A 13697-nucleotide genomic window follows, 5' to 3' on the forward strand; every position below is an offset into this window, starting at 1 on the left:
AGGAGGGAGGCAGAGAGCCCCGGCCCTTGGGCAGCTCATGGGTGCAGAGTGTTCCAGAGGCAGGCTCAAGAAAGTCTGTGACTCAAACACAGCAGAAATTAGAGAGGGGCAATAACTTGCACATCTATTTGGAGACCCTCTCAAAGGACCACAAACTGAAAAATGCACCATTTCCCTCCTATACTTCAGGCAAGAGAAGACCAGAAAATGATAATGTATTTTAGCTTTATTGAAGACATGTTACAGTAGACAAACAGGTAGACAAACAAACACATGCTTTATAAAATATACATTCTCATGTGTGAGAAAATATAAATAGATACTAGGAAAGGATCACACTGAACACCAACTTGGTTTTTAACTCTCTTTAGGTACATCTAGTACCAGGGCTACTTGGACCAATGTCCTTCGGTGGGATAAAGGGGGAAAAGGAGAGGGTAGAAATAGTCTTTCTATGGATCAAGAGGCCACTTTAAGCAGCCAAGAGATACTCCAAGAGCACTTGACCACCTGATGATCAATTTCTCTTTCAAGACAGTTACAGTTGATAAAAGATCACTTTACTCTTTGTATCTAAAAACAAGATGATTTTTCACCTTCACCCCACTCATTGGTGGAGATTATTAGGATTGCTAAGACACACTCAACACACAACCTTGAGGGAGCAGGTCCAAAGATTACTACACACACACACACACACACACACACACACACACACACACACACACTGACCTCTTATCACTCACAGAATCTCCAGATGATTCATGGGCTCAAGGGTGTTGTTTTGTAAAGAGCAGCTTATAATACATCTCTTAATTCAGAACCTGTTATTTTTGTCAACAAACCAGGCAGTTGTCCAAAAAAGAAAAAAAAAAAATTAAGGCTAACTGATGGTGGTTTAGACTGCACTCTAAACAAAAAAGTTCTAAGTTAGAAGCAGGAGGGAAAAACATCTGCCAGACTGGAAAGAGGCCATGTCACAGAAGAATGAGACATTCCTTACAGGTTGCCAAAAATCTCAGCACAACCTCCTAAGGCCCAACTGCTTCACAATTACCCCTGTAATTGCACTGAGGAGCAAACTCAGAAATGGAGCACGTAGCATGAAATGGCAGTAAATTTACCTCTGTGGCTCCTTGACCTTCTAGCATTTCTGTGGATATTAAAATTATTTTGGAAAAGGCCGTAACACACTTGGGTAAAATACTGGGTGTGAACACCACAATTCCAACCCCATTCCAATCGGAGTCCTGCTGGTAAGAAGAAACAGGAATAAAATTAAAGAGTAAAAAGGACGGTTATAATATTATATAGACTTTTAAAGTTTTTATTATGGTAATGCCATTTGTGTTAGTAACTAGTTATAGATTTCTGCAGAAGAATAAGCCCAGAGTTTCATGATTTCAGCCATTAGCACAGAACAGGCTCCTTATGTCAACCCAAAACCAAAACTCTTTAGTTGAAAAAAATGTCTTTAGTGCTCTATACTTACTGTATATAAAAGACACTGAAGGAAAAAGTTTTAAGACTGTCAGATTGCTTCTGGAAATTTCCAATGATAAAACTGAGAGAGATCTAACAGTCATCTCGCCCATATTCCCATTCTCAATGTAGAAATTTCTTCAATGCTACGAACCGATGATCATTTGGCTTCTGAGTGTACTTTTCCCACAAAACGCTGATTATTCCAATTACTGGATGAATTTGTTAGAGAATTAGTTAATATAGAATTACTGGCAAGTGTATACTGTACTTCCCTGTAACTTCTGCCCCACAGAATGGCGGCAGATACGACCCCAGTCCTCAGGAATAAAAATAGTGAATTTAATCCTATTTCATGGCAAAACTTTAAGTAATTAAAGACTTATCGCATCTCCCATCTCTTAGGAAAATGGGTAAGAGTCTAAGTTGCTCAATATCTTAATGTTCCTTTTACAACCCACCAACAGGCAGTGTGAAGGCAACTCTTTTTAAATATTAAAGTTACCTTTCAGAAAAATACACATAAAACACTCTGAGATGGCACATTAGAGGGTTTCTGATACTTTGTATCCCATAGAGTAACTTGCACACTAGGGAAAGCACTTTAGAAGCTGACAGAAAGCCAATGGCTTAGGTGTAGACCATGTGCCAGGAAGGCATGGAGTTAAAGATGCTATTTCTTCTTCCAGATAGACTTAAAGAATCAGTCTAAGAGGGGCACAAATTAAGAGGACTTAGGCATCCCTACTGATACAGGGTGATAACTGGGTGAGGGGCAAGAGAGTATTTCTCTCCGCATTTTGACTTGCTTGGCTTTGCAACATCCCTGATTCAAGAGGCATTAGGCAGACCTTACATGCTGGGAGGAAACACTGATGAGCCACTAACCCTGTCTACGGGTAAGGGTTAAATCATTTCTTGGTCAAAAGCATATGTAGTAATGAAAAATTTCAGGAATTTCTTTTCCTAAGATTAGCATTTATTAAATTTATTATTATTTTTTAAGACCATGGGTAAGGCTCTTGATATTTAAACAAATTCTTGACTCATTTTTTTTTTTGGTTATTTAGGCAAGCTAGGAGTATCTAGGAGGACATCTCAGCTGTTTGAGGTGATGTAAGGGTGAACCTGGCCGTTCAGGAGACCAGACCAGTCCTAGAAGTAGTAGGACCACTGCCAGGGCAGAGGCAGCGCTCTTGTCTTCGAAGTTTTCTAGAACACTGGTTTGCAGCCTGTTTGTTGGCCCTATCACCCTTAACAGTCTTGCTATAACTACACCTTTACACTCAAGAAAGTCTGCCAGATTCTGAGTGGGAGTTCAGGGTAGTGACAGGGTAACCTTGAATACACTGGAAAGGTGAGGGAGTCACGAACTAGCCACAAATCAGCCACAGTGCGGCCTCAACGGACTCTGATGCTGTGGTGTGCTGGGGCACTAGCCTTCAGAGCTGCTGCTCGAGAGGGCAGTTGGTGGCTTCCATCGAGTCAAGACTCTGTTTGCTGAGACTGGTTCAAAGCAGAGTGATTCTTCTAGTTGTGAGTATTTCTTACGCTGTCACCCCTGCTATGGAGGAAGGGAGTCTGGCTCAAGTCAGAGGAAGCAGCACCACCCGTTACTCTAACAAACGTCCCATGAAAGCAGCTTTTTATTGGAGTAGCCTAATCCTCCTTGGCTCCTGGAGGGATCACAGATTCACAGGACGTTACAGCTGGAAAGGGCTTTGGACTAGCTAGCAGAATGCCCTCATTTCATAAGCGAGAAAATTAGGCTGGAAGTGAAGAGACTCGCCCCCGACTGCACAGCCAGTAAGGAGCAGAGTTGGGAACAAAATCCAGGTCCTGACTCTAAGTCAGTCCCGTACAGACCACAGTGCACGCTGGTAAGGAAGAAGAGGAGTCACAAACTGGAAGGAGAGAAAAATGGTGATATTTAAGAAGTTCAAAGTAAAAATGAACAGAGGTTGACAGTTTAAAAAGGAAAGAGAGAAAGGCTTGGCAGGAGAAACAGCTAAAGAGGTGCTGCTGTCTATGGGAGAAAAAAACTGAGGATTGAAAACCAGTGTGCAATTCAACTTTCTGGCAAAAAGCGAAGATATTATGTGAGTTTAGAACCCTTGAAATGCGCAGTAACTTAGAAACAGAGATTTGCATTTCAGTGATGGAAGTTATCCAGGATGTAACTAGTGCTCACTAGGTTTAGAGGACAGGATCTGACAGCCTAGGTAAGAAAATCTGAAAGCACAGACAAAAAAAGAACTTTGGTCCATTACATTCCATTAGAGTGTGAAGACCTTTGTTCACAGAAAGTTTTTTGCTATCACAGAAATTCAAGAGAACTTTTTGGCTTAAATAATCACTTGTACAAAACAAGGACCACTCTAAAGCTTTATAGTATAAGAATCTGTGCACATTCAATGACTCCCAAAAGCACTCTTCCCTTCTTAAGATATACTGTGCATTGGTAGAAGAGATATTATTTAAAAAAAACAAACAAATAGAAAAGAAGCAATCTTTGGTTTCCTCGTCAACAACGTACTTTGCTGAAAGAAGATATTCCCAAAAGAAAATTTCCTTTGTCTATGTGCACACAGCTATAACAAGACTGCTAGTCTTTTGAGTCTTTTTATGCTTAGAAAGGTAGTATTACCCGGCACTCGTAAATAGATGGCAAATGACTAGACGTATGAACTTTTAGGTATGAAGAAAGTGGTTAATTACACCAAGATTGTGTTTGTGTGTACGCAATCACTAGGTACCCTGCCTCTGTACATATACTTCTTAACAAATACAGTTTTAAAACTTTAAGCAAAGTCTTTAGGTTCACTAAACCGAGTTATACAAAATCTGTGGTCTGAGAAGCTGCTGTCAATATTATAACTGGATATTATATATAATTTTGGCATATCAAAAATATTTACAATACAGCCAACACATATGGTCAATGAATACAAAAATTATTTATAAATGCACATGTATTTACAATAAGATCCCTGGGCGATAGGGACAAAAAAAAAAAAAAAAAAAAAAGATTCACAAGAATACAACACCCACTGACATGGTAACAGTTGGTCATGCCTGGGATTCTTATCAAAGACCTTGAATATCAAAGCCCAATCTCAACTATATGCTTAAAACCACTGAAGAATCCCAGACACACTTCCCAGAGGGCTCCAAAGTTATTTGTATTCCTTGGAAGACAAAACAGAACAGTGATGTTTTCTTAGAATCATTCCGCAGGTTGAGACAATCCAGCATGTTAAGCAGCAATGAGACTCTTCCTAATAGGCAATGCACAGCTGGGCACAACCCTGTGGAACCATCAGGAGGCACATCTGTCCTGTATTTTCCTCTGCCCGTGCTGCATGTGTTTTATTAGATGTACCCATTTCTGTCAGCCATTACCCCTTCTTCATCAGGTATAAGCCCAAACAAATGCCCGGCCCACCTTGGTGTGGTCAGATGTAACTGCAGATAAGGGAAAGCAAATGCTGACTTCGGGGTTTCTTCTGAACTCTGAGGTAGTAAATACAAAATTAATTACCTTGAGTCTTTGCCCAGATTTCATCCTGGAGTGGGTTTCATGTGCCCTCACAACCGTCTTGAATGTTCCGAGTCCTACTAAAGTCAAAAGCGTGATCGTGCAACCTGTGACAGGGCATGGAGGATGTGGAACAATCTGGACCACTCTCCGCCAGACCCTCGCTCTGATGGAGTTGCGGTGACTCAATTACCGGCTGCTGGGAAAAGGGAGGATGAGGCAGGCCTCGTTCTTTGCTTGCGCTCCACAGAGGCCGCTGCAATGTTTCTGACAATGAAAGACAATAATCAGTGGCAAATGGAAGTTCAAAACGAATGGTCTAAAACTTAATTTTCTTCTATCCAAATCCTCCAAAAAAAGATGCTCAATATTCCTGAATAAGGACACTGAGAGCAAATGTATACTTGCCATCTTCTTGGCAACAATTAATAAAAGAAAACAAAATAGAAACAGGAACCATGGTCTTTCAAGCCCTTCTACCCAACAAACTTCACCAATTATTTACTGAAACCAGGAGCTATGTCCTCTCCTTTCATCTATTATTAGTGGTTCTGCCGCTACAAAAATTTAAAAATAAAATGCTTTAGACACATGGAAACAGACTAAAATAGCATCCATATTGTCGTGAAAGTTGCATGACACACAGACAAAAATCGCTCATTCAATGCAGCCATTACATCTTTAAATAACAAATGCCCATGTTAAAAAAAATTCTTTTAAAAATAAACAACCACTTCCCTCCAGCTTCTAGCATGCCAATAATTCTAACAACAAAATAATAACCCAAAGCAGCAATTTTAAATCAGATTATCTGTACTTTGTGGTTTCAAAAATACGCATTTCTCATTCACCTTATCTACTGCAGTGGTGAACTCTTTCCCCAAATATCAGTTGCTGAAAGTTATATTAACTTCATGGGGATGCATTTTGGAAAAAGTTAGCCAAACATTCTGGAAACAAACACTCAGAAATAAAAACAAAACCCAAGGGAAAAGTAGACCAGCACAGGGGTTTTTAAGCTTTAATATGCATACAAATAACCTGGGGATCTTGTTAAAATAAAGACTCTGGTTCACTGGGCCTGGGGTGGGAACCTCGGTCTGCATTTCTAAAAGCTCCTAGGTGATGCCGAAGCTGACACCACACTTTGAGTGGGAAGGAGCTAGAACACCCCACTTAGGAATGAGCAGGGCACCAGAGCATTCATTTGCACACTTCCTCACTTACAGACCAGCTTAACAATAAGATGTCCCCAAAGTTAGGAAAAAGATGCACTGCATTTTTGCTTTTACTAAAATTTTTTCGTATGTGTGTACCTCTTTCAAGACACAGGAACATGGATTTACTGTTGGCACACTTCTAACATGGGCACTGAACTTCAGTGACAATATACTTTTCTCTGACTTGTATTCTCTTTAGAAATCTTTGGAGAGGGTTTCTTAATTAATTATTATATATTTATTCAAAATTCAGGGGCTCCTGGGTGGCTCAGTCGGTTAAGCGTCCTACTCTTGACTTTGGCTCAGGTCATGATCTCCTGGTTTGTGAGATCGAGACTTGCTTCAGTCTCTGTGCTGACAATGCAGAGCCTGCTTGAGATTCTTTCTCTCCCTCTCTCTGCCACGCCCTTCCCTCTCAAAATAAATAAACAAACTTAAGAAAAAATGTACTGCTAAAAATAAGAACTTAAATAAATAAAAAAAAAAAAGAACAGAGCATGTATCTTAGAAGTCCCACGTCAGATCATTTACTCCCACCAGACCCACCACCCCAGGATGCACCTATAGTCCTCCCCCTCCCCAATTTCCTGTGCTCTTCCATTTCAGGTTGACAAGAGGGTGACAGCTGATGAAAAGCCTGGAGGGACAGGAAGACATGCTAAGGAGTGCCCTTCATGGTCTAGAAAGAGTTGTCAGCAAATGCCTCATCTGCACAATGTAACATATACTTCTTTTCCCAGGCCATGTGGGCCAGCAGACACTATCCCAAAACTGCCTCCTCACTTATGGCCCTGGATCGTAACACCCCACAGCACCAGCTAAGTGATCCTGGCATTCGATGTTTACCTGAGAGAACAGTGACCAAAACATTTTTAAATCTTCTCCATAAAAACCTCCACCGAATTATGCCCAGATTATATCCTTAGCATTTCCAATCTCCATTATTTACATAAGGATGGAAGAAACAATTAACACCCATATGACACCTTTTAGAAGCTTTCTCTGTACGGCTTCTGAAGCTTTAGGAGTGTGACCTTGATACTCCCACAAAAGCTGTTTCCACCCTACAGATACAGACTTCTTTGTAACCCTTATCTCTAAAAATCTCTGGCTCCAGTTTACACCAGCTAATAGTAGCTCATTACTACATTATACCAATTGGCTTGCTTCCTGTCAAATCAGAAGGAAAAATCAAGTAGGGGAGGGTAAAAACAAAGCAAAATAAACAAAAAACGCTGTGCCCTTTACCACTGTTCGTCTGTGTGGAGGGAAGTTTCTTCTCATTTATCCTCTCATGGTTGGCGGGAAAGGCGGCCAACTCTCTGTCTGCTGATGACACCAGGCTCTCCAAGATAGGGGCATCTTGGGGAGCATGTGCCAAATATGTTTCTTTGGGCATCTGGACCATGAGGCCGGACAGCGTGTGATCCAGAACATCCTCCTCGGCAATATAGGTGTACGGACAGTATTCTCGGGTCCTGGAGTAGATATTGGCATTGTCGTAACAATCAGAGCAAATAACCCGGGTGCCAGTGCCACCTGATGACAACAAAGGAAAGAATCCTTCAGTTAAGGAATCAGCTTTGCCAATTACCAGTTTCCTTCACCAGCCGCCATCATTATCATCATAGTTGGCACTGATTCAGCACTTATTCAATAAACCGTTTCACGGTCTTTCTGTGAATTAACTAATTTAATCCTCACAACCTCCCTATGAGGTAGGTACTATGGTTATCCCCATTTAACAGATGGGGTAACTGTAACACAGAGAAACGAGGTAACTTGCTCATAGATGCCTCCACCTTGTTATGGTAAGGAGGTGAAATCTGAACTCAGGCACTCTGGCTCCAGAGCCCATGCTCTTGAATGCTAGGTTAAACCATCTCTGTCCAGCCTGTACAGGTCAGGCCGAAATCAAGGGCCAAGATAAGGCAGCACTGTGCTATAAGTCACATGTTTGAGTTAAGCAAACTAAAGCAGAGAACAAGGAGTTATGATGACTTCACAAAAACCCGCATCCCTTTTGTGCCATCAGGGAGTTAAGCAACACTCATTACTAAAAGTACCCCTCGAGAAGGCCTCTGATGGTCAAGAGTCCTGCCTGATACACACGTGTTTGGCAGAAGTAAAGTTTAACAATGAGCTCCCTGGCCAGTTATGTGTTTTGAAAACTGATGAAAGACAGGAAAGAGAGAGAGAAATAAAGAACAATTGTTCTTGACCAGGCAACAGTGTTAGAACTGGAAGAGACCTAGAAGTAATTTAGTTTAGCCCAGAAAGCAGTGTTATTGCCCACCAATTTCAAAGAGTAGAGACATTTAAAGATGCTTTTAAGTGCTAGCAGTAGCCCCCTTTCCATGGAAAGCCAAAATAAAATCCAATTTATCGATTAAACCGAGAAATTCTGTTAACCCTCGGCCTAAACAATCTCTGTACAAATAGAATAGGCCTTTCATTTGAACAATACTTGAAGAACTACATAGATTTGTTGAAAGGATCTATGAAAATCTTGAGAGAAGTGCTTTATAAGACATTGCTTATTTATTTTAAAAATGAGAAAGTTACAAAGCTCAGATTTAAGTAACTTGTTCGTGGTCCCAGAGCTGGAAAGAGAAACTAGGAATCAAACCCAATTCCTCTATCCCTTAATTCATCTCCCTGAGCTCTGTCACTCCCTGCAGGAAGGGTGGAGCGAGGGAGAGTAGTAGTATTGAGAAGTGGGATTCATTTAACTAGGGAACATGTTGTATCTCTCTGCTGTTCTCCAACGTATGCTGATAATCATCACTGCCCTTCAAACTTTAGTATCAACCTGCCAGCAGGAGACCCAAACCTCCCTGGATATGGTCTGAAGAGTGCTCATGCCTTAAAGGATCAGACACCCGAGAAAAGTTTCTAGAGCATCTCCTACTTTGGTTTGGGAGCCTTTGCTGTGTGCACCAATCCCTTGATTTGGGATGTGTTTCTCCTTTCTGTCAGATGGTTTTCTTCTCTGTTAAGATTTCCATCCAATCAATTTCCAGTCAATTTCCATCCTATTTTGCATGCAGCCAAATGTTTTCCGTGAGTATCTTACTTTTAAAATGTTGCCTCAGGTTAATGGGGAAAACGGTACACTGAAAACTAAACTCAACAGAATAAGCTGAAATTGTAAGCATATACAACAAAGTGTCATTACCATCAGTGCCTTTGTGTAAATATCCATTGGTGGGAGGCATAAGTTGCTGATGACTGCCTGCCTCAGAGTTACTGTAGCCTTCCTGTGGCTCCGACAGTGTTCCTTGGGAAGACAAGTAGCTGGGAATGTCTGCAGGCAGATTAAGCTCCTCTGTAAAAGAGACATCTATAACTCTCAAATAAAGTTAGGTGACTGAAGCCAACACTCAGAAGACATTGTGCAAATGTGTTCTACTTTGATACTCTTGGCCAGGAAAATGCTATGTACCTAGGAACTCGACAGCTCTTAGAATTTTCCCCTAAACTATTTCTCACTAAAATTCTTTTCAAAGCTTCATTTTAAGGGGTGCCTTGGTGGCTCAGTCAATTAAGCATCCTACTCCTGATTTCAGCTCAAGTCATGAGATCACAGTTCGTGGGATTGAGCCCTACGTTGGGCTATGCACTGAGAGTGCAGAGCCTGCATGGGATTCTCTCTCTCTGCCCCTTCCCCGCTCATGTGTGCATGCGTTCTCTCAAAATAAATAAACATTAAAAAAAAAAAGTATTACTAAAAGAAGCAGAACCTGAAGTCTGAAATCTTATCCATAGGCAAACTCTCACCATCTATCTGACTGACCTGTTCTCTTTCAGGATTTCCGGGGGAGGGCTATGAAAGGCTGATCCCAGTCATAAGAGCTCCACTCTTTCCCAAAGGGAAGCTATGATGGAAATGAGCCCTTGGCATTAAAGAAAGAAGGTGTACCTGTAATGTGTTTATGAGAGCAAAGTCTTGGGGGAGTATCTACAAATTCTTAAAATTATTAATCAGAAAGGTTCTATTATATGGAGGAAGTAGGACACTTTAAGAAAGAAACTCTTCCTTCTACCACATGTAAAGTATCAAAGCTCCATAGCTTTTTATATTTTACGACAAATCCTACATTATGTTCCTGACTCAAGTACAAGCCATTGGTGTTAACTGGTACCACTCACCTGTGTTTGTGATACTATAGTCTTCATTCTTCCTTCTCATGTGGTAAATAACAATGACCCAGATCAAAGAGGTGCCCACAACACAGCAGACCACAACAATGATGACAATGCCAACTGTGGTCCAGCCATCATCTTCATGCCCAATGCTACTCTGGGAAGAGTCGCAATTGGGGGATGAAATGACATTGAGGTAAATGTGACCACGTTCTGTTCCAAGGGTGTTAGACATGATGCAGGTATATTTTCCAGCATCTTCCAGGCCAGCATCTACAATGATGAGAAGCTGGTTGGCTGCAGCAAAGAAGTGCCGTTCTGTCACCAGCAGTGGCCCATCATCTTTGGTCCAGTTGAGGCGAGGAGCAGGACTTCCTCCCGCTATGCACTGTAATACCGCAGTTTCACCTCGGGTTACTGTCTTGTCCTCCAGGGGTCTGATAAATGAGGGTGTCTCTTACAGAAAGATGTACAAAAGAATCATGTTAAACAATTTTATTTATTGATTTCTACTGAATTAGACAAATGAGGTGTTAATGAAGTAAGTAAGCACTTTCATATGCCCGTAGGAGGATTGAAGTTTGTGTTCCAGAAAAGCAAAAGCCTCAAAAATCACTAATTCTACCTTGGGCAAGCTATCCTAAGCAAGGAAGTCAAAGATTTATACACAAAGATGTTTATTATGAAATTGGTGCAATTTTTAAACATAAAAGAAAGAGATCTTTTTAAAAAAAAAATTTTTTTTTTAATGTTTATTTTTGAGAGAGAGAGACAGAGTGTGAGCTGGGGAGGGGCAGAGAGACAGGGAGACACAGAATCTGAAGCAGGCTCCATGCAGGCTCTGAGCTGTCAGCACAGAGCCTGATGTGGGGCTTGAACTCACAAACTGTGAGATCATGATCCGAGCCGAGGTCGGACGCTCAACCGACTGAGCCACCCAGGCGCCCCAAAAGAAAAAGATCTTTAAATCTAGCGGGAAAATGAGTGAGTATAGTACAGCCACATGGTATTTTTTCAAGACTTAATGACAGAGTAACCCTTCTGACACAATATTTAAGAGGAAAGAAGTAGGTATACATAACTACGTGAAAATGTATTAAAAAAAAAAAAAAAAAAAAAAGGTCCAGAACACGCCAAAATCTTTAACAGTGTTTTGGTGACTTTCCCTTTTTCTAATCTTCTGTATATTCTAAATTTTTAAAACAACAAACTTATTTTTCTGATTATGCAAGTAAATAACACAAAGCAACAAACTTAAAAAAAACTAACATCTAGGGGAATAGAGAACTAGAAAGCAGACTCTGCCTTTGATTTGAGTCCCATGAAGAAAAGTATTCTCATAAGGAAAAAAAAAAACAGGCTTGTCAAGGGAACTCTTTAGGGAAAAGACACTTTACCAGAACACAGGAAGAAGAGGGACACAATGGAAGGAAAACAGGACATCTAACCAAAAGACAGGTCATTTTTGGTGCATTTAATTAAAAAAAAAAAAATGAACTAAGGGATGCACTGTATGTTAGCTAACTTGACATTATATTAAAAAATAATAAAATATGGGAAAAACAATTACATTGCCCTGAGTTCACTATGAAGCAGTATAAAACAACTGCCAACTCACTGCTGAACAGGTAAAAAAACATATACATGAAGTAGAAACCTTCCAGAGGGACAGGATAAAGGGATCCGAATTTTCAATTCATGTGATGAAGATCTCTAATTCTGCCCTCATTACTTTCTCAGATTTCAGTTATCTGATCCACAGATATCCTAGACTGACATAACCCCATGTGTATTGGCAAAATACAGTGACAGAGATACAAGGATCACAATTAAAATCTGAAACTTAGACTTTTTTTCACCATTAAGATCAGAGCAGGCCCCCTATAAAAAGGTTCCAAGCAAAGCAGGGAACCACAGGGCAGCACACATACCCAATACTGTGAGTGAGGCATTTGCTGAGAGGCCTCCTGCTCTGTTTTGTGCCATGCAGCTATAGATTCCCATGTCTTCTATTTTCACGTTGGCAATGAAGAAGACGTCATCTTCGGGCATGACATGCATGCGCCTTTCTCGAGCCGCAGGAAAATCAGTACCACCATCTTTCTGCCAGGAAATCTGAGGTGCAGGGTGCCCCTCTGCAGCACACTCTAATCTGGCCATGGCACCAGTGCGAATGGTTAGATCCATTGGAGTTTTCAGGAAAGATGGCATCTCTGTTCCAAGAAAAGATTACCGAAAAAAGTGGGTGGGTGGGGAAATACACATACACATATTTACATACACACATAAATGAGACAATCTGTTAGGCACAATATCAACTGTTGTAAATACTCTATTTCTTTGAGAAGACACGCTCTCTGGATGAACAGTAAATACAAGTTCAGAGGGCATCTCTTCTCCCAAAACCTCAGAATACTTGGAGTACAGTGATGACTAAATTCTTCCAGAATGCATGCCACATCCACCTGATGTCTCTGATGGGGACAAGGAAGGCAGAAGGCCACAAACCTTTCTGGGCTCCATATTTTAGAACTCACTATTTGCTACGCTTACTTAAGATACTAAATGGTGCTTTCCAAACTAACATCTACAAAGCTGGCATGGCAAATGCATGATAAAAAAAAATTTATGCTTTCAAAAATCTCATAAAACAACACAGAAGTAACACACAAATACATCCTGGGGCACCTCAGGTGGTTAAGTGTTCAACTTTGGCTCAGGTCACGATCTCACAGTTTGTGAGTTCGAGCCTCACGTCAAGCTCTGTGCTAACAGCTCAGAGCCTGGAACCTGCTTCAGATGGATTCTGTGTCTCCCTCTCTCTCTGCCCCTCCCCGGCTCGCATTCTGTCTCTCTCTCTCAAAATCAAACTTTAAAAAAAATTTTTTTTTAAATCTTTAGGAAAAAAAAAAAAAAGGAGAAAGACACAAATACATCTTTTGGTTGTACAAAACCCAAAATATTTTAATTATTCAATCTGATAGGGGATAGATTAAACTATTTTGGAGAGGTTTTATTTTCTTTAATTAATTAATTAATTTATTTATTTATTTTTAAAACCACAGTGAAAAAGAGCATTAATTTAAAAAATGATTCTGTGTGACTATACTCAGACAATGATAATGATACTGTACCTAGAAATGCCCTAAATACTCCCAATTATTAGAAAGCCCTGTGAACAGTGTCAGGAATAAATTTCATAGTTTTCGGAGCCAAATTATGGTTCTAGAAAGAATAGAGAATTTCCAAAGAATTTTTTCAAAAGCGTAAATAACAATAAATGTAGCCTATTTCCTGGGGCCATGGAATTG

General features: G+C 40.5%; 1 protein-coding gene across 4 annotated transcripts in view; it reads right to left on the reverse strand.

Moving 5' to 3' along the window:
- Positions 1 to 211: 211 nt before the first annotated feature.
- LRIG2 (leucine rich repeats and immunoglobulin like domains 2) overlaps positions 212 to 13697 on the reverse strand; it is a 63906-nt gene continuing 50420 nt past the window's right edge. For all 4 annotated transcript variants that reach the window (XM_053891054.1, XM_053891051.1, XM_053891057.1 and 1 more), the window contains 5 exons: positions 12318 to 12599; positions 10393 to 10842; positions 9419 to 9568; positions 7489 to 7779; positions 212 to 5287 (listed from right to left, as the gene is read on the reverse strand). In XM_053891054.1, the coding sequence (XP_053747029.1) occupies positions 5061 to 5287; positions 7489 to 7779; positions 9419 to 9568; positions 10393 to 10842; positions 12318 to 12599 (1400 nt within the window). In that variant the 3' untranslated portion in view covers positions 212 to 5060. The remainder of the gene's footprint in view (positions 5288 to 7488; positions 7780 to 9418; positions 9569 to 10392; positions 10843 to 12317; positions 12600 to 13697) is intronic.

This window comes from Panthera pardus, unplaced genomic scaffold, assembly GCF_024362965.1.
Source record: "Panthera pardus isolate Hobbes unplaced genomic scaffold, ASM2436296v1 HiC_scaffold_11, whole genome shotgun sequence".
Classification (NCBI taxonomy): domain Eukaryota; kingdom Metazoa; phylum Chordata; class Mammalia; order Carnivora; family Felidae; genus Panthera; species Panthera pardus.